General features: G+C 38.0%; 1 protein-coding gene across 2 annotated transcripts in view; it reads right to left on the bottom strand.

The window, feature by feature from the left end:
* Nucleotides 1-22,425, bottom strand: part of TM9SF4 (transmembrane 9 superfamily protein member 4) — a 221,945-nt gene that overhangs the window by 39,616 nt on the left and 159,904 nt on the right. For both annotated transcript variants that reach the window (XM_067145470.2, XM_067145471.2), the window contains exon 8: nucleotides 12,233-12,492. In XM_067145470.2, the coding sequence (XP_067001571.1) occupies nucleotides 12,233-12,492 (260 nt within the window). The remainder of the gene's footprint in view (nucleotides 1-12,232; nucleotides 12,493-22,425) is intronic.

Here is a 22,425-nt window from a genome sequence, read left to right as displayed (position 1 = left end):
CAGCACAACCTCTCACATTCACAGAGTGAACATGACCTTTCCCAGGTTAATAAATTTATTCATTTTAAATTTAAATTAATTTTAATTCATTATCTGAAGGAGGTCTCACAGACTGAAACATGTTCTAACGCATTACGTATTTACATCTGTAAGTACTGAATAAAGCAGACCCGGCCAACAGCTGGAAACTGCAGATGATGATGATGATGATGATGAAGTACTGAATGGTAGAAAAATAAAACATACCATTAAAAGGAATAATTATTTTATTAAACACTCAGTACCGGTGTTCAAAGCAATTCAATGAAACCTGTTAAGATGCTCCATTGTTCAAATATAATGCTTGGCATTGCCTGTCATATATCCATACATTGTCAAATTAGTACTTCGTTATCCTTAACTTCAAGATGCTGAGCCTTGCCTTGTTGCAGTTAAATCATTCCTGAAAGTGATTACCGTTCGCATTAGCTTTCTTTTATCTTCCAGTAGCAAGTGATTACGCTATAATTAGATGTTTGGAGTTCATGTTCCTTACACTTACATGATGTGGTGGTGGTGGTGGTGGTGGTGGTGGTGGTCATTATTCAAGTATCTCAAATGTTGAAAGTGCTCCAGTATGAAGCATCCACATGCTTTATCATTGACAGTAATGAAGTCTTGAAGTTGGGTTTCAACATGAGAGTTTGGACAGTGAAATAGATGCTCAAGATCTTGAGTTGCGCCACAGTCACAGTCAGCATTCTGTATATAACCCCATCTTTTGAGTTTAGCCTTGGTTATAGGCATTTCAGTTCTTATTCTATTCAGGGTCTTCCAGACATGCCAAGATTGCAAACAATGAAACTAGTAATTTATTTAGCATCTTGACTGATACAGAAAATGGCAAGTGCTGGTGATTTTTGTTTCAAAATAAGTACAACTAGGTAATCATTCTCTCTGTACAAACTGAATGGAGACAATAATTTATTCAACAGAGGAATTTGAAAGTGAATTAAAAAATAAAACAAAAATTATTTCAATAACCCGAAAAGGTCACTAATGCAACAAAAGGGAATGTAAGTTCTCTGAGTAACAGAACACTTGAAATTTATATGCCTTTGATTAATTCACTCTCACGCATACAGCAAATGATGAGATCAGCAGTATTCGGTCATCATCTAGTATGAGTTTGAGCATTTCCTACAGGCCGAGGTTGCACAGGCTGGTGCACTCTGTGAAGTCGGCACCACAAGAACACACTAGGGAGGTCTTCCCTCTTCAAGAGGTAGGAGTGTGCAGATCTTCCATGATCCATTCTTAGCCTACACAAAACTACGACCTCTCTCTGTGAAGGCCGGAACGAGTACCGCCACATGGTAGTTGTCTTCTTAATTGTTTTCAGCATGTTGGGAGTTGGGATAGCTAGCCACTCTGATCCCCAGGACGGCAAACTGTCTGACATAGCTGAGAATAAATATCATTAACTGGTACAGGTCTGGGTGGTAAAAGTACTACTCCTTTTGCTACCTCATCTGCAAGTTCATTTCCCACAATCCCAACATGCTTTTTTTTTTTTTTTTTTTTACAATTGGCTTTACGTCGCACCGACACAGATAGGTCTTATGGCAGGGATGGGAGAGAAAAGGCCTAGGAGTTGGAACGAAGCGGCCGTGGCCTTACTTAAGGTACAGCCCCAACATTTGGCCTCCCACAAGGCCAACCCCTCGTCCACCTCGTGGGAGGTGGGCAACAGCATGAAGTAGGGGATTGCCTGTAGGGGTGATGTACAGTGGGGACTGTGTGTGCCCCATGACCGCTACAGTAGCTGTGAAGGCCCTACAGGAACCCTGAAAAGTGACGGCTAACGGGGCTCTGGTGAAGACCTCAATGGCAGCAACGACGGAGCAGGGGTCCTTTGGTACGGCGAAGCTGGTGGATGAGGCAACCCTTCTTCTTAGGGATAAATAAAGAGGAAACCACTGCCTTGTGGTAAAGAGGGATCTTTAAAGGCTAAGGGAGATAACCCCTACAGAAAAATCCTGCAGTCTAGCGCAGACAGGAGGCAGCCCTCCACTGGACTTAGGGTGTTGTGGGCTAATAACTCGCACACCTGAATTAAACTTATTACAGAAACCAGACGAAATTTATACCGGCCGGATTTTATGGAGACGACTTTTGCAATGAAATACAGAACACGAATCGGATTCTGGAATGTTAAAACTATGTATGAACTGGCAGACTGAGAGAAGTAATGGCAGAAATGAAAAGGTATAAACTGGAGATACTTGGGTTGAATGAAACAAGATGGACAGGCTACAGAGAGGTGAGGACAGAAGAGGGGGGTGTCTTCATTTACCCTGGAAGAGAAGAAAATGATCAGCATTCAAGTGGAGTGGGTGTCTTACTCACAAAGAAAGCAAAAAATAGCATAATGGAATGGACCCCTGTATCACACAGGGTAATTACTGTAAGAATAAGAACCAAAGTTAGACCTGTGACCATAGTACAGTGCTATGCGCCAACAGAAGTAGCAGAAGAGGAAGAGAAGGAGGAGTTTTATGATAGGTTGACATCAACACTGGCAGGGATAAAAAAGAAGGACATTGTGGTGTTGATGGGAGATTATTATTTATAAATTTCATTTTCCGTATTGACAGATTCAAAGTATAGATCTATCTATACGTTGATGGGAGATCTAAATGCAAAAATCGGTAATGAAAATGAAGGAAGAGAAATCATCATGGGTAGACACGGAATAGGAGAAGAAAATAATAATGGCCAGAGATTCATAGACCTATGCAGTAATTTTGGATTGGTTATAGGTGGATCATTGTTTCCATATAAGAACTGCCACAAGATCTGATGGGTGTCACCTGATCTCCGCACAGAAAACCAAATAGATCACTTGGGGATAAGTAAAAGATGGAGACATTCACTCTTAGATGTGAGGAATAAACATGGAACAGATGTAGGCAGCGACCATCCTCTTATGATTGCTGATGTTAGATTGAAGGTGGCAGCACCAGTAAAACAGGCAGCAGAATGAATGAAACGTTTCAACTCTGGGAAATTTGGGAAACTTGAAGTGCAAAATGAATTTAAGGTACATTTGAAGAACAGGTTTGAGGCCCTTGCCGAACAACCAGATGAAGATGTAAATACCAAATGGAACACAGTCAAGGAAGTCTTTCATGACACATGTGAAGAGATAGTGGGCTACAGAGAGCCAGGGAGGAAAGATAGATGATGCTTGTTGTTTTAAGAGGCCTAACATCAAAGGTCATCAGCCCCTAGGGAGGAAAGAATGGATATCGGATGACAGTTGGGAATCAATCCAAAAGCGAAAAGAGTGCAAGCCACTTGTCAACTCCAGCAGAACAAGAAACCAGAAAGCAGTAGCAATGGAAAAATACAGGGAGGCCAACAAGGAGGTTAAGAAGAAAGTGAGGAGAGATAAACAAGTGTTTACAGACCAACTGGAAACACAAGCAGAAGAAGCAGCAAGAGTCGGCAACAGCAAAGAAGTATATGCCATTATGAGAAAGCTTTCGAGGAGGAACTTTTCAGGGCAGAAACCAGTCAGGGATGCAAACGGAGTAGCCTTGACATCTGAGACACAACAATTGGAAAGATGGAGACATCACTTCATGGAAGTATTCAATAATCTTGGTGAGGAATTGAGAACTGAAGAAGTTGAAACCATTTTGGAGGATCCAGACATCTCGGTAGAACCACCAACACGACAAGAGATTGCACAAGCAGTGAAACAAATGAAGAGTGGCAAAGCACCCGGTGTAGATAACATTATCCCAGAAGCCCTAAAGGTAGATCCAGATTTAACAACGGAAATCATGGAGCCACTTCTAACACTAATATGGAACGAAGAACACCTCCCTGAGGAGTGGAAGAAGGGTGTCCTCATCAAAATACCAAAGAAGGGTTACCTCTCAGATTGCAATAACTGGAGGGGAATAACGTTGCTCTCATATGGGGGAAAAGTGATGTCAAGAGTCATACTGAACAGAATAAGCATAGCCATTGACAGGAGACTACGTCAAGAACAGGCAGGTTTCAGAGAAGGTCGGTCTACTGTGGATCAGATTAACACACTAAGGCTAATCATTGAACAATTTGCTAAGTATCAGACAATTCTGTATATACTTTTCATTGATTTTGAAGTCCGGCTCCATGGCTAAATGGTTAGCGTGCTGGCCTTTGGCCACAGGAGTCCCGGGTTCGATTCCCGGCAGGGTCGGGAATTTTAACCTTAATTGGTTAATTTCCCTGGCACGGGGACTGGGTGTATGTGTCGTCTTCATCATCACTTCATCCTCATTACGACGCGCAGGTCACCTACGGGTGTCAAATTGAAAGACCTGCATCTGGCGAGCCGAACTTGTCCTCAGACACTCCCGGCACTAAAAGCCATACGCCATTATTATTGATTTTGAAAAGGCCTTTGACTCTATCAACCGGAGGAAAATGTGGAAGGCTATGGAAAAGTTCGGAATTCCAAAAAAGATAGTCCGTCTTACACAGGCAATGTATGATGGATATACTTGTCAAGTAGAACATAAAGGGAAGCTGTCTGAACCTTTTGCTGTAAAATCTGGAGTATGATAAGGATGTCTACTGTCACCAATCTTGTTTATCATGTCACTGGATTGTATGCTGAGAGTGGCAACGAACAGAAAGCTTGGCATTCAGTGGGGATTAAATAACCGATTGGAAGAACTGCATTATGTGGATGATCTCTGTCTTCTTGCAGAATGTTTTCGGGACATGGAAATCAAACTGAATGACTTAAAAATAGAAGCTAAAGAAGTAGGCTTAAAGATTAATAACAAAAAGACTAAAGAAATGCGCGTAAACCATCGTAACAATTGCAACTTGACTGTAGATGGAATGGATATAGAAAGGGTAGAGGAATTTTGCTACTTAGGAAGCATGGTAAGCCAGGATGGAGGTGCTTTTAGAGATGTGGTGAGTCGTATAAATAAAGCCAAAGGAGCTTTTGCATAGATCCCCTCACATTCATATACAAACGAAGCTAAGGATATTCAACTCAAATGTTAAATCTGTGTTACTGTATAGAAGTGAGACCTGGAAAGTGACCAAAGACATTACCACAAGGTTACAGACTTTTATAAATCGGTGTTTGAGGTACATTATGAGAATATGGTGGCCAAAAACTATCTCAAACAAAGACCTTTGGGAGGCCACAAGTCAAAGTCCCATACAGGAACAGATAATGAGAAGAAAATGGAGATGGATTGGGCACAGCCTGAGAAGACCACAAGAGAGTATCACAAGGCAGGCATTGCTTTGGAATCCATAAGGCAGTCGCAGGCAAGGCAGACCGAGGATTACCTGGAAGAGAACCACAGATAAGGAGATTGCTGGAGTTAACAAGACATGGAGGGAGGTGAAAGCATTGGCGGCAGATAGAACAAGCTGGAGAAATTTCGTCAAGGCCCTATGTTCCCACTGGAATTAAAGGAAATAAGTCAAGTCCCAACATTTGCCTGGTGTGAAAATGGGAAACCACGGAAAACCATCTTCAGGGCTGCCGACTGTGGGGTTCGAACCCACTATCTCCCGGATGCAAGCTCACAGCTGCGCGCCCCTGAACGCACGGCCAACTTACCCGGTCCAACGTGGTTTGGGAGCCACACAAAAGTGGTTCTGGTGCCAGCATGACACAACCTGGCTAGAAGGTCATGAATCTGCTATACCAGTAGGTGGTGTGGTAAATACAAGTCAATATTTAAAACTAAGAATTTCATTTTTGTCCGTATTGAACTGAGAATGGAAGATAGGAAACTTAAAAGGGTCCACCTTTTCAATACAAAAATGTTATAGTTTATTTACAACATATATTTACACTTGGAACTAGTTTCGACGCTGTTTGGCGTCATCTTCAACCAAAATGTGGGAAATAGGCTAGCATGTAGACATTTATATTACACAAGGCATTACATTAAAGAATCCACATCTTACGAGGAGATAAAAACAGGGACGAATGTAGAAACAAATGAATCATTGAGAAAGCAAAAGTTATAAATATTAAAAATAACCTTAACCACACATCTTGCAGTGCGAAAATATTCGCCTTAAATGATTCCTGAATACAAAACGCACGCGCACACATTTCTGAAGAGCCAGCAGGCAGGAAAAAGTAAAGTGAAACCTTAAGAGTTCTTCTGAGAAGAGTTCATCATTTTTTCTATGTTCCGACTAACTAATGAAGTCTCCCTTGAGTTCCTGATAAACATACACAACAGGAAATTCTCCTTCACTCTCAACAATAGCTATAAAGACCAACGGTAAATTGCATTTTAAATATTGTGCAGAGACGTGAAAGCATGAACTTGAACATGATATAACTTCTTCATTTAACCCAATTTTTTAAACAAGGTGTTACATTAAACAGTACACATCTTACGAGGAGATAAAAACGGACGAATATAGAAAAAAATGAATCGTTGATAAAGCAAAAGTTATACATATTAAAAATAACCTTAACCACATATCTTGCAGTGCGAAAATATTTGCCTTGAATGATTCCTGAATACAAAATGCACGCGCACACACTTCTGAAGAGCTAGCAGGCAGGAAAAAGTAAGGTGAAACCTTAAGAGTTCTTCTGAGAAGATTTCATCATTTTTTCTATGTTCCGACTAACTAATGAAGTCTCCCTTGAGTTCCTGATAAACATACACAACAGGAAATTCTCCTTCACTCTCAACAATAGCTATAAAGACCAACGGTAAATTGTATTTTAAATACTGTGCAGAGACGTGGAAGCATGATCTTGAACATGATATAACTTCTTCATTTAACCACCTTTTGAAAGTCTCTCTCTATATTACATAGCTTCATTAACACCACCATTCTGTAGATGCACAAAATAATCTTGTAATCTTCACAGGTCCGGTATTCAGCTCGACAAGAATATAAAATTGGTATTAAGGAATACATTTTCTGAGAGTTTTCATCTCGTGCCATAGCTTTACCGCCTCATGTCCCGCAATAAACATCATAGAAACCTGCCCCCACCCTACATGTAACGCTGCAACAATACACCATAAATACTGGCACAGTCAACAGTTGGAACCTCCAAACTCTCGAAACTAGTTCCAAGTGTAAATATATGTTGTAAATAAACTATAACATTTTTGTATTGAAAAGGTGGACCCTTTTAAGTTTCCTATCTTCCATACAAGTCAACAGACTGCAGAGAACTTAACAAGTCTGTACACACAAGAAAGTGGTCTCTTTCATCACCGAGTGCAAACTGCAGTGCTTTTAAAATGGAAAAAGGCTCTGCAGCATACACGCTATAGACACTACAAAGCAAGATCTTTGTGCTAATATTTTCTCTGATTTTAGAACCATCTGTGAAGAAATGTTGCGAGGCCGGATACCAGTGAACAAAGAGCGGGAAATAGTGAACCCATTATATATAGGCTCAGAGAGAGCATGCCATTTTTCATACTCTCTATAGCCGCAGGCATTAAAAAAAAGATAGATATGTGATCTGCCTTCTTCCTCTTGCCCTTCACACTGTAGAACCTTCAGAACCCCTCGTTACGTCGGAGTACTTTGTGCAAACTGTTTTCAGGAATATTTAAGTCCTTGGGGCATACTGAAAGCCCAAAATTTAATGACAGTAAGTCTAGAATTTAAAGGTATTTTTTGGAGTAAAATTACACTTTCAACATGAACATTGGTACTGTGAAAGATCACACAAACACCCCATGATCTGATACGAGAAAAGCTAGGGTCATCAAGGGACAAAATTTAATGCGAGTAATGCCATAAAATTACAGGGAAAAAAAATCATCATTGAAGCGTTTTAAACAGGCAGAAGTTCTCTTTTATTAGTTTAATGTATACTGGTAGTTCTTATGTCGATGATGGGATAGGAAAGGGCTAGGAGTGGGAAGAAAGCGACTGTTGCTTTAAGTAAGGTGCCTGGTCTAAAAATGGGAAACTATGGAAAATCATCTTCAGGGCTGTTGACAGTGGAGTTCGAACCCACTATCTCCCGATCACAAGTTGATAGCTACGTGACCCAAATTGCGTGGCCACTTGCTTGGTTATTTGTAGAGTAATTATTTAAACGTAAATAGCATAACAGCAGTCGTGTTTATTGAAAATGGTAAATAGTACCGAGCCCTACTGTAAATCACATCAAGTTAACGGCAATGGACTTTCATTTCATAAATTTCCATTGAATGATGAAATTAAGAGAAAATAGTTTCTAGCTGTTTCACGTGGTGGGGCGGAGTGCGCAAACCAGGGATTTTGTTGAAACCTTTGTTCCTGCTCCTTTTTCACCTGCCTGTTTGCTGGAAAACTGTACAGAGGAGAAACATGGCAGACAAGAGGAGTGCAGAATGCTGCAAGCCTGTGAAAAAAAGCAACAAACAAGTCTTCTACAACTTTTAGCAAAGCATTTGAAGGATTCTGATTACAGTATAAGTACTATAAAGAGAAAGCTCTTACCAAACGCTCTTCTGATGGTCTTTGAGGACTACCCCAAACATAAACAAGTGCAAGTAAATGGAAATGTGCACAAAAGAGTATATGTAGTAAAAGGCAAATGCATCAACAATAAAAGAAAATGTGCAAGTCATGTAAATATTACAAAAGACTGTCTTGATGAACTAGCTGAGGAAAACAACGATCAATCACGTGTTAGTGTAGAAACACAATGTTCTACAATCAAACAAAATCAGGGCAAGACAGAAAAAATTGAAATTAAGGAAGGCAGTAAGAAAAAAATGCAGTATATTGTGACAGTTTCAATAGGCCGGATGGCTCGGATATTTGAACTGAGTGACATATCTCAGAGTTAGTACTCTTTGGATTCACAACGACTTCACCTGTGGGCGTACTATTCTTCGAATTAATGGTTTGAGCCATAAGACTTTATCCTGGTGTCGACAATAAGGAGTGAACCCGTCCAAGAAAGAAAGGAAAGAAAGAAAGAAAGAAAAGGAAAGATAGAAAAGGAAAGAAAGAAAGAAAGAAAGAAAGAAAGAAAGAGCATGCATTGCTAGCGTACGATAAGCATGCAGACCAACACCGGTTATAACCAACCATGTGAATCCAGTGATACTATCAAATAGCGTGTTAGAAAGACTATGTGTATTCTAATAATAACAAGTATAATAACATACAATTTTGGTTGAACTGAATGAGAACACTATACAAATTTAGGATCTTCAAGTTTTTCTTCTTTTTGTTCCTTAAATGATTATATGATTGTATGTATTGATCATTTTTATAATATTTTATAAGTTCTCTTTACTCTTTGATATGATGTATTGGGACACATTACTCCTTCAAATTGTAAAACAAAAGATTGTGTCATATTGTGTTATTCTTTGATCTAATCACTTATGAAGGGAATGGTTGAGATTTGCCGAAACATGTATGGTTTAATTAATAATGTTTCTTTCATTTAATGAGTGTATTGATCACGGCGGATTTAAATAAACTATTATAAATAGTTATATTATACATTCAGACCAGTCAATACGGACCAAACACAATATTAACCTATCATGGTTAAGTTTATTAACAATGTGATATTGGAATGGTGTACATGACTTATGAATTATACTAGGTGTATCAGGCAGTAATAATTTTCGGGGTTTCATCTTATAAATTTATCAATCTTTATAATGATGTTAGGACATTCGTGTACATGTATTAGATTTTTCTGGATGTACAGTCGTCGTACAGAAGTGAGACATTCTCGTATATGGTATCTGTTGGAATATAATCGTGTGATATTTGAAGTTCAGTCTTAAAAGAAAAATGATTCTGTCATTTTGAATCAGAACCTGTGTACGTAAGTGCGGAACAGAGATAGTTGAGTCAAGACTTGAGAACCGGTAGGTGGATTGAATCTTCGAGAATTATATACGCGTACGACTTGTTGCGTGATGATATTAGAATGAATTTGTGATATCCCGGGGTGGATCACAAATATATTGTCATATAGTAGGGGTCATTATTATTAATGTAATAATTTTGTCTTCGAGAGAAATTATATTATAGTGAATACGTGATGTAGTTCTTGGAGAATACGGTCAATACGGTCAAAATGAAAATAATCACTTGTAATCAGTTGTAATAGTCACGCCATGATTGTAAAAGATGGTTGAGGCAGGTGATAATCTGGTTGTGTAATATGGTAGATATTTGTGTGATTTAAGCCGATAAAGCTACGTTTGTTTGAATTTGCCTACGTCTTCGAGGAGTTAAGCTTAATTAGTTCTATCTCGAGTTCTCTCTAATTTATAACTATAATGTTCACGATATATCACGATGGTTCTGGAACACTATTCGAGACTTTGCCCGAATTCGAGATTTTCCCGAATTTTTGAGGACTTTCATCCAGGTCATCTGATTGAACACTAGAAATTTTACAGTACATTCAGCTATCCTAGAATTATTCAATGATATCCTGACAATATGATCATCTTTTGTGTAGTCTGAAGTGTAGATAGTGTAAAATACTGTGTAAATATTAGCACAACCTAGTATTACAATATGGTTATGGTATTTTGGAGTTGATTTCTTTGTTATACGATGTGGACAGTGTTAATTTCTTCAATTTGTGATATGGCATTTCAGAAGTTAAATGTTGAGTTAGGCAGACCATTTCAAATGTATATTACATTTCCTTCATTTATTCATTTTCGTTAACCCAGTAACCGACTGGTAATTGAACAGATTATTATTTCATTGGGCCGACTCAGTTTTAAATGGAAATTATAGCATCAAATTATGTAATTGTAAAAAGAAACGTAAAATCTTGGGTAGATAATTGGAAACTCAACGTGATCAATGTACAAAATTTAATTCGATTTTTTTTTTTCTTTCTAATATTTCAGAGCAGATCGTCTGAATCTAGAGCTTTCAGTAAATCAAATGAAATCTATTAACATGAACAAATTATTGAAATTAATGTGTAATTGTGATTTGCTAGGGCAAGATACGGCGTGAAATTATGTACCACCCCATTTGATTATTTAATTTGTACATCAAGAGATATATTTTTTATTTATTAGCGATCATTTTCATTATCACAGTTCTAAAGGATGACAATTTGAGAATATTTTTGTTATTAATAAACCATGCCATATATCAATTTTATTCCGTATTTTCTTCATTATATGCCACAATTTAAGTTCATATTTCCTATGCATGCCACATCCTTGGATATTTTGTTTGTGCGCCCTATTTGCGAACTGAGCACCCCTGAGGTGTCTCAGTGTTCTCCGACTGTTGACTCGCTATAAAAGGTTGCAATATGCAGGCCACGATGAGAACTTCCACCTAATCACATTGTAAGTCATAACTCCCATCCAATTCTGAGAAAATGGAATTTAAATATTTTGAGAATGCTTCATAAAATCAGCATCCGACACATTCTCATAATGAATGTGCAATGCAATGAGCAAGCTCACTGCTTCACAAGCTCGTGATACATGAGATAAAACTCCCCTCTCTAGTGTTTTTGTGGATTTGTTTAAACATATTGTACATTATTTGCATAATAAGCAATTACATGTGCCGTAATACTGGTGGACTATTGTTGAACGCTGACTGTTTCAAGAAATACATAGGTACAGTTATAACTGATGATTACAAGGTTGATATTACAATGGAATACTGAACATCTGAGCCATTTTTTACTTGATTTTGGGTAAAGGATTGTGACAAAATATTTTCCATATATCTTTGTTCCTGCTCCTTTTCCACCTGTCTGTTTGCTGGAAAACTGTGCAGAGGAGAAACATGGCAGACAAGAGGCGTGCAGAATGCTGAAAGCCTGTGAAAAAAAGCAACAAACAAGTTGCATGCTGGTATTGTTAAGCAATCCTGAAATATTCATAGTTCATTTCCTAAGAATTGGATTGGAGTTATGCCTTGCAATTTAAACCGATGAAAGTTCTCACCAGAGCTTGTATATAATTGAAAATAGATCAAATCGATGGGGACACATTGGCCTTGTGAGAATAAATTTCTTACGAATGTGCCTGTAGTTCACATTTCCTCACAGTACATTTTAGTTCTTGGTGAGAAGAGCAACCAGGAAACATGAAACTTGCCAATATAAATTTCTAAGGAACCAACTGGCATTAAAACTCTAGCAGGAAATTAGTAGAAAAGATAAGTTTAATGCAATACACTTTAAAATCATTGGAACAGTTTCAAGGAGAATACATACCACAGCAAAGGATTCATGTACCACAGCTGATCTGGAACCTGCCTTGGAATTTGGTTGGTGCGAACTGGATGCTGGAACGGTTGCTTGCGGAATCCAAAATAATAGCCCAAGTAAACAAGAGGTAGTGAAATGCCAAACCATAAACAGAGCAATGACATCATTGTAGAGAATGGCACAGCACCACTAGAATGTTTACCCCAAATGAAGAAATTAAGAAAGAAACACACACCGAAAACAATCCCTGGATACAATGTAGCTGCCTGTAACACACACACAAAACAAACTACATTAGTAAATATTACATGAAGAGTGTAGAGTATGATACAGAACACTCCATTTTTAAAACTCTTTCAGCAGCAAACAGTGCATCCTAGCCCTTCAGAAGACAGCCATACTGATAAGGCAATCTAAAGTCAGGCACAGAGATGAAAACCGAACATAAAATTAAGAAAAGACAAAGCAAGACATGGTTTGTAATATTTTCCCTGCTTGGCATTTAAGTAATGGGCTGAAGAATTTTTGTAAAGGTAGGATATTACTGAGGATTGGAGGTACTGACATGAATCAATCAAAAGAGCTGTTGAATGACTGGCTGATGAAATTCTCAAAAATATTTTAAGCTTCCCACTATTATTTTTACTATTATTATTAGGGCTTGGACTCTTATGCAATTAAATATTTCATTCCTTTACTTTTGGACAACTGAAAATTTAAAATATTGGCAAAATGTTGTTCTTATATGGTTACATTTGTGTTTCATTTTACATATTCCCAGTAATATTAAATATTTTTACATAATTATTATGTGAAGAATTTATCATTTTGTACATATCTAGGTTAATTATTAAAAAAATTAAAAAACTGTGTCAGCTTATTTAATTTTCACATTATGGTAAAATAACTGGCAAATTTCATCTCATATAGAATATTTTTCAACTGTTAAAGTTGGCTTTAGAGACTAGTACCTTTAAAATTGGGATTTCTAATGCTTTGTCTGTGAAATACAGTAGGTCCGAGTGCCACAACTCTGTACAACAGCAATAATCCTTTCTCAGAATGTGGGATGGCTAGGTGCATTGCATTAGTAATTCATCCTTGTTAGATATTTAACGTAGGCTATTATTGTCTGCAGCCGGCCCTGTGGTGTAGGGGTAGCGCGCCTGCCTCTTACCCGGAGGCCCCGGCTTCGATTCCTGGCCAGGTCAGGGATTTTTACCTGGACCTGAGGGCTGGTTCGAGGTCCACTCAGCCTACGTGATTAGAATTGAGGAGCTATCTGACGGTGAGATAGCGGCCCCAGTCTAGAAAGCCAAGAATAATGGCCGGGAGGATTCGTCGTGCTGAACACACAACACCTCGTAATCTGCAGGCCCTTGGGCTGAGCAGCGGTTGCTTGGTAGGCCATGGCCCTTCAAGGGCTGTAGTGCCATGGGGTTTAGTTTATTATTGTTTGCACGGAACTAGAATGGGATTGACATTTAAGTGAGATGCTCAGTGCTGCCATGTGGTATTATTATTCAATGAAGGCCTCTTTGCAGCAAAATCAGTACCATACATTAAAGATGTATTTTATAGAATTCAAGAAGATTCTCAAATTAAAAAACAAAAATAAACATATATAATGCATAATTAAGATCAGTACAGGGTGTCCACCAAATCCAGATTTTAAAATTCCCTGACATTTCCCTATTTTCTAGACACAAAAACCTTTTTTTTCCCCCTGACACACATTGAAAAAATAATATAAAAGAAATTTCCAGCTATGAATAATATAAAAGTACATTTTGAAAACTTAACATCCAAAAAAATTAATGAGTAATGTGCATATTAAATTAAATTTCAAAACTTGGAAGTTGAATTTAGTCTAATTAAATTCACTTTAAGATTTAAAAATTGATTACCATTACTGCTTCAGTGAAGAAATTTCGGCATAACTTTACAAAGAGGGCTGCAAGGATTAGCAACACAAGCCACCCGCGAGTTGACTGTACCCTAGTAGCGCTGAGAGGGAGTGCCGAGAGGAACGACAATGCTGACAACTGTTAGTTGTTGGTTTCATATGGCTATACTTTTTGTTCTTGCCGTGCGGACAGTATGCGCCGCGGCGATAGAAAAGAGCCTCTTGAAGGGAGTGTGGCCCCTGTTCTCATCACAGAGATTGGCCTGGATGTGCAAAGATAGGTTACAGCTACTGAATTACCTTTCTTTTTGCCGTGCGGAAATTATGCGCTGCGGCGATAGCAAAGAGCCTCTCGAAGGGAGTGTGGCCCCAAAGGGGCCACTGTTCTCATGACAGAGATTGGCCTGGATGTGCAAAAATATGTTAATGACCTTTATTTCTCGCCGTTAGGCTCGAGATTAGAGGAGGATTTCAGGAAAAGTAAGGTTATTGTCCGCGCCGTGAGCCTTTTAAACTTTGCTGGCCACTTCATAATTTTTTTTTCTTTTGCAATGGTTGGTAACAAAATCTCAGCCTCATCCTAGGTGTTAATGACATCATCCTCTTCCATACGTGAACCAATCACCATTATAAGCAATGAACTATGGCGTCTAAAATAGTATTTTTGGTTATAAAAGTAAATGTACTTCTATGGGTGGGTAGGTTGGTCCCTAGCAAGCGTATTGAATACATTTCTCATCCACAATCATTTTTAGGTGAGAATAGCAGCATTTAAAGTAACATGCCATGTAATAATCCTTGCGGCCCTCTTTGTAAATTTCTAAAAAAAATTCTTTATTTGTAGCCACCAACGACTGCAACCTTCTTTAATGGAAGAAGAAGAAGAAGAAGAAGAAGAAGAAGAAGAAGAAGAAGAAGAAGAAGAAGAAGAAGAAGAAGAAGAAGAAGAAGAAGCAGTGGAGTCATATGTGATAGAGTTCGCTGTGGTAGCTGTGGCAGGCAGAGGACAATTTGTGTTTGCAGCCAGGGTATTATCTACTGAGTTTAAGTCCTTTGTTACTTCACTATTCGAAAGGAAATCTCTGATCCGTATATAGATCTGTATCCTGCTACAAGTTCAAAATTGGCACACAATTTCTATGCCTGATGAATAACTACATCTACAGGAAGAGTGGGGTGAATAAGAAGCAGAAGAATAGAGTGGCCGGAGAGTACAGGCGAGTGAAATTGTATATTTTTCTCTAACAACTTCACATGAGTATTACATTCTTTAATTTAGTTATATTATAACATTTCAGTGCCCAAGAAACTACTAAAATTTTCAATAAAACTCCCAAAATTTTTACATACAATCTACCGATATTTTATTTTTAGATCTGGCAGCACTGCTGATAAATATGGTATGTCCACTTTATCTGGCAGAAGAATGAATGAATGAATGAATGAGGTTTAAGTTCAATAAGAGGGAAGGAGAGATTACGTAATTCGAGACTAAAATGAATATGGGGTAGTATTTGCGGCAAGAACAAGTATTTATCAATATCAATAAATATAATTTCTGTACGATAGCTGCCTGTTTACAATAATCACACTTTTCTTTTCCTATTTCAACCACAGTGTTTTTGTTTACTCTTAACGCAGCTGCAGTTCTATCTAACACTTTATTTACAGAAACGAGGAGACCATTATTACCTTTCTCCTGTTCGAAGTACTCTCATACGTAACAAATAACGTCCTGAGTTTGTCCTTTTATTCACATGCCTTTGCCGGAATGTTTCCTCTCCTCCCTTCCTGCCATTGGATTAAAATTAAAAGCTGCTAGGCATATAATATACACAAACAATATTTAAAAATTAACTGTACAACTTTAACTACGCTATTATTACACACAAGCACACATCCTTACAGAAACTGTTTATGAATAACAGTATAATTATACATGCAAACACACAAATACAAACAAAAAAGTAACCTTCACTGTAAAGAAACTGATAGCACAGTGAACACTGCTGGGGAAAGCTCTCCCTCACCACAGGTGTTACAAAAACAGCAACATTGTCTTACGCTTTCCCTCCCTTCTCTTTGCTGGCCCATGTTTTGTGGTTAGTCGCATGTGATTGGTCAATCCCATTCTAGTTCCGCGCGGACGAGAGTTTGGGGTTCGGGTAGGGTGTAGGGTGCCAGGTAAGCATAAATACCATTGTGTGTGAGATATACAAGTATTTTTCTACGAAATCTTAAGGCACAAGAGGAAGCAAATATGTGGCAGAGAAAATGTGGGGTCAAAATGCCACATGGATTTTCCAGGCTGCATCCTCATACCTCAACTGGCCAGTTAAGTTGCCAAGGGCTGATAAATGAATATTAGAGTAGTTCTGTTAATCTGTTAACTTATGTAAGGCAAGCTTATTAAAAATGGCTCAAATTACATCTAGTCTTGTGTCAAAACTAACATCATGGTCGAGCACTGAGAAATGTTTTACAACGTACAGGAAAGTGGTAATATGCCAAGTGTGTAACAAAACTATAGGGTCTTCCATGAAGTCACAACCTAATCAACTTTTATGTAGTGCACTGTACACAAACAATAAACACCGTGTGTGTTCTAAGCAGGTAGGTCAGCTGCTGCAGAGTAGGCTTCGGCCTACAAGTGGCCAAGGATGGTCCGACAACTCTGCACTCCCGACTGACCAACCGAGCAGATGGGTCAGGCTCTACACTTCTGCATTCGGGAGACAAAGATGGATTGGTCACCACAGTCGACTGTCCTGAGAATGGTTTTCCCTGGCTTTCCATTCTCCTGCACTAAGGCGAAAGCCGGGACAGTTCCTAACATAGGTCACGGCCAACAAACCCCTCACCTTTGCCGAATATCTCTTATCACCATCACAAATCTCCTGGCCTGAAAGATGGGGTCACTGCCTCAGAGACACCATCTCCCCACTTCAAGGGAGGAATGAAAGTGGTGGCTGTGGTGGTTGTGGTAGTGATGGCAGCGGTGGTGGTGATAATTATTATTGTTTTAAGAGGAAGTACAACTAGGCAACCATCCTCTATATAACACTAATCAGAGGGAAAAATGAAAGAGATCCAAAACTTTGAAAAATGAAGGTATCAGCCAAAAGGAAGACAAGGGCCACGAAGGGCATGAAAACAAAAGACTCCCTAGGCCTCGGAAACCTAACACCGCCGGGGTCGGAAAAGAACAAGAGTTGACTAAGGGAGGGCAGATAGGATAGATGAAAGTGAGGAGCCTGGCACAAGTAAGTGGAAGTAATGCCAGGACTCAGCTAAGGGTCCCGTGGTCACCAACCCACACTTCCAAGTTGAGAACTCCTGGGGCTCCTTTAGTCGCCTCTTACGACGGGCAGGGAATACCGTGGGTGTTATTCTACTCCCCACTCGCAGGAGACAGGAGGAATGAAAAACAAATTAGTCGTAGTAGTAGCAGTAATAGTAGTAGCAGGTACTTTAACTCGAATGGGACAGTCAAGTTCAAAAAATGAGTTCTTTAAAGATATGTGTCGGGCAATGGTAGCTGCAAACATTGCATGGAACAAACTTCAGATGTTAGAATATCGTTCATTTCTGAAAAGTAATGTAGTAGGGTAATTCCAGACGACTCTACGCTTCGAAAGAATTATCTGGACAAGTATTACCAGGATATATTGGCATCTATTCGAAGCAATATTCAAAACTCCTATATGTGGATCGCAGAAGACAAAACAACAGACGCCTTGGGATGCCACAATGCCAACCTTATTGTTGAGGAACTGGACCCAGAAGCCCATCCAAGTAGTGATGGGACATTCGATTCATTTTACTGAATCGATTCATTTGATTCCGTTCACGTTACTGAATTGTACCGTTTTCATCGTCCTGATAACGGAATAAAGGATGTCATACGATGTTAAAAGTTTGCCATGCACGGTAATGAGATCGCACAGATTATGTAATTGAGCCATACATCTAAAAAAGAACGAATATATTAAGTGAAATAGGCCGTGATTTCAGAATATATATAATACGGACGCATAAAATCAAGGAGGCCATGCATGTGACGGCAAAGATGTTCATTTGGCGAATTAAGTATGCCTAGGTCATGGAGTTAGACGTAAAGTTATAAAGGATCCATGCGGCCGTGATAAAAAAAATAATAGAAAGTTTTTAAAATTGTTAAAAAAGAGGAAGAGTGTGAACAATAAAAAAATTTGGTACGCAAAACTTCGAAGTAAGTTTATCCACGAAAAAAATAATCCTCGCGGAAAGAAGAAGGGAGATATTTCAATTAATAAGAGCTGAAGAACCTGCACAGTGAAGAAATTTTAGAATTACGCATATATCTGATCAAATATCGAGGCGGAAAGTCAGAAGAAGTTGAATAGTATCCGGACAGTCGGAACATAGACCGAAGGCCGTTACGAAATACCAAGTCAAATTTAACGTATTATAGGTTGATTGGCTGGATGAAAAAAAATTAAAAGCTAATTTGATAATTTACCTGTTAAAATCTGTCACAAGGAATTGACATTGAATTTCTGACATAATAACCTGAAACGAAAATATAATCTAGATTCTTTGTAGAACATTCTGAAGGATATGGACATGATATTAATTGCCATATTGGAAATGTTTCTTTCACATATGACTAACGGCTACAACATGAGAGGCTGAATCGGAGATGGAGCCGACTTTCCGACATAGACCGCTCAGCTGTTCCTGCTAACCCGGGTTTTGAGACTACAACCTGATGGTGACGTAACAGATGGTGGGGACTTTATACGCAGCCCTAAGATGGCAACATCGGAGCCTAACCCAGTCATCTAACATCAGCAGCCGCAAGCTAAGTTCCAAAGAATTATTTTATTATCTGGAGACTAATGTGTCGTAGACGTAGTATTTAAATATTTGTAGTGAACATTGGTATGTTGCTTGTTACGGAGTTCTTCGTGATGAAATCTCAGTCGATACTATCTTTGCAATGAGATTATCCTAGTTGATTTATCATTACGGGAGTAGGTATTTCTTCCAGAGTTTATAATCAATGTCATAGTATAGGAAAGTTTATAATTGAACAAGGAGAGATTTAAAGTGATGTTTTCAACCATTATGGGATTGAAATAACGTATACAAAGAGACATATCCCAGACGTAATGTTTTAAAGAAGATAGTTGATTTCTGAGTAACTTAGATCTGCTTACAATTACGACGCGATGACATGTGAGTAAATATTAACTTGTTTAGTTTATACATGTGTTTCATTTACAGGATAACGTGTTCATGTGTATTACAAATGAAACTTAACCCAGAAATGTACCGTTGCAGTACATTAATGATATGTTAAGATGATTTGCCGCCTAGTTGGAAATGATAAATGTTTACGTAGGGAAGTTAGGATTTGAGTGACATGTTGATGTGGTTTTACGAATAATTATTCGCTGAGATATATTTATGGGAATGAATGACGAGATATTATGGTAATTAATATTGGTAAATGGAGAGATAGATATGCTTATGGGTAATTTTGGTGGTAAATACGACGTATTACTGGCCAATGGTGATGTTTGACATATGCGGCAAGATATTAAAATGGTAATGCGAGATATATTGGGTTAGTGGTACATGAATACAATGAAATACATCGTAGATTTCGTATGTGAGTTACCGTAAACTGTCTTCAGATTAAATATCCAAATAAGAAATAAATAAGGGGAAACTTGTTGTCTTCATAGAGAATATGTCAACGTTGTACTGAATGTTATTTGAAGTTTGGTATCGAGAATGTCTTAGTTGATAGAGCAATTTCATAATTTGAATCTCTACCACAATTAAATAAAATAGGTTATCAAATACATTCCTACGAATTTTATGATACTTGATTGGACATTGGTGAAACCATAAATCATGATAGGTATATTTTCTATTTGAACTACGATAATAATTGATCTTTATATGATACCTACATTTAATTTTAGGATGTTATGTGAATATTTTAACCAAATGACATGGTCAAGGTGACCAATATTTTTCATTTAATGATCGATATATATTTGAAATAGCCATTTTGAGCTGTTATATACTTGGAACTTACTTGCAACTGCTGACGTTATAATATTGGAAGATATACATGTGTTAGTGACAGAATATCAATTTAATATCGACGAAAATAAGCATTTTTTTTTTTTTTTTTAGAAAGAAACAAGAGCTGATGGACTCAGATTAAGCGTATTTGTTATGAAGTTTACTAAGGCTTAGGGACTTAGATTTTTTAACCCATATTAATTTTTTCTGCTTATCAGTTAATTGTCATTATTATTATGAGATAATTAATTTCAGAGAATATTTAACTACATCTTCAACAGATAGACTATGTACCTATGATTTATGTGATTAAGAGAATTTATTCTTTATTTTTATGATGCGGATAATAGGTGCAAGAGGATCAATTGAATCAGACTGTAGATAGATTAAATTTAAATTTTTCCATATAGAGAGGAGGAAGATAATTGATGTAAATAAATGTTATCAGATTTTCTTTTATGATTCTAGAATCATGAAATAAACTATAGATTATCCAATTTAGAGGTTATTATTGAAGATAGGCTAATATCATTATGGTATAGATGATTTTGAATTAATTAATTTTTTTAAAAAATTTATTTTATTTTTTTTCTTTTCTTTTCTTCGAATGATTGGACTTGGACAACTTAACACTGATTCCGATGGATGGATGGATGGTATCGATGGTAATTTATTAAAAAGGAAATGCGGTTTCCCAGTTGACCTCACGTAAAAATAATACTATTCACAGATGCATTTTAATTATCCCTGAGAGGTGTCGTGTGGCAATTTAAGGATTATCCTATCGATAAATGTGATATGAGAAATGAAGATTGCGATATCGCTTACATTTTATGAGTAATAATAATAATAATAATAACTTAAATGTTTCCACCTTTTCAATACAATATATTCACAAAATTACAAAATTATACGGTACTAGTTTCGACCCATCTAGGGGTCATCATCAGCCGTATTGGAGCAAAGATCATTTGTGGCGAAATCCTAAGACAATATTATTTTAAAGAATAACAAGTGAAATGAGATGTTATGGTAATAGTTAATAATACAAGGAATATACATAATCAGAGGTTTTTAACAAAGAATAAAGTATAAATGGGGTGTTTATTGAATGAATGTTAGAAGCGAGCACAGCTACCGACACTTAGCATCGTTCTTTTTAAATGCATTGATCCATTTAATGATCCGTAGAAGTGATGGTTGGATGAGGGGAAAATAGCCGGAGCAATTGTTGGGTCGCCCAATATGGTGCAAGAAAGAAATCCCCTCAGGATGGTGCAGAATCGATACAGTGATCCGATTCACGGCTCATTGGTCACCGCTCCTACTGCATCTGTGTAGTATGTGCTGGTAAGACAGCAACAGCATTCAGTGCTCGTGGCTGCAATCTGGTCTTCATACTATGAACTCCTTTCTTAGAAAAAAATGCTAGTTACTCTAATACATCGAAGGTTTACGGCGACGCAGGGTGGGTAAGGTTAGGATTAGGAAGGTAGCAGCCATGGCCTGAATTAAGGTACAGTCCCAGCATTTCCCGGTGTGAAAATGGGAAACTACGGAAAACCATCTTAACGGCTGCCAACGGTGAGATTCGAACCCACCATCCCCCGGATGCAAGCGCATAGCCACGCGATATTAACCGCACAACAACTCGCTCAGTCATTTTTGAAAATATGTATTTTTCTATCAGCTGAGGACTTTTTTTTAATCGTCATATTTTGTATAGGCTACCCGAAATGTACAGTAGCCCGCTGGTTTTCTGATTCAACATACTGTTATTGCGTCTGTCCACATATGATTGAAGTCTTGTGCAACGATGTGACATATGAACTGAGAAAATACTGAGCCGTTCTTCCCAATATAAAACAGGTACTTTTGAGTGGTCATGAGCATGACTCATAGTCATAGGGCAGGCTAGAGTCGAGTTTAATTGTCAAATGTCCACTAAGTTATAACAGTAAGATTCATTAAACTAATAAATAGTATAACCTAATAGCCTACCTACTTACTAGCTACTTCAGAATTATGTTGTGACTACCTCTTTTTAACACTGCAAATAAATCCATCTATTATTTAAACCTCCCTGTAAGAAGAGGACAGTGAATACAAATGGGTATTATTTTCAAATGAGCTGAGCTCGAGAGTCCATTATAGCATACGATTCTTTCAGTGTAGCATGGCTCACTGTATGTCTCGCTTCAGTGAGCCGATA

This window comes from Anabrus simplex, chromosome 4, assembly GCF_040414725.1.
Source record: "Anabrus simplex isolate iqAnaSimp1 chromosome 4, ASM4041472v1, whole genome shotgun sequence".
NCBI lineage: Eukaryota > Metazoa > Arthropoda > Insecta > Orthoptera > Tettigoniidae > Anabrus > Anabrus simplex.
This window is presented reverse-complemented; position numbering and strand designations above follow the sequence as displayed.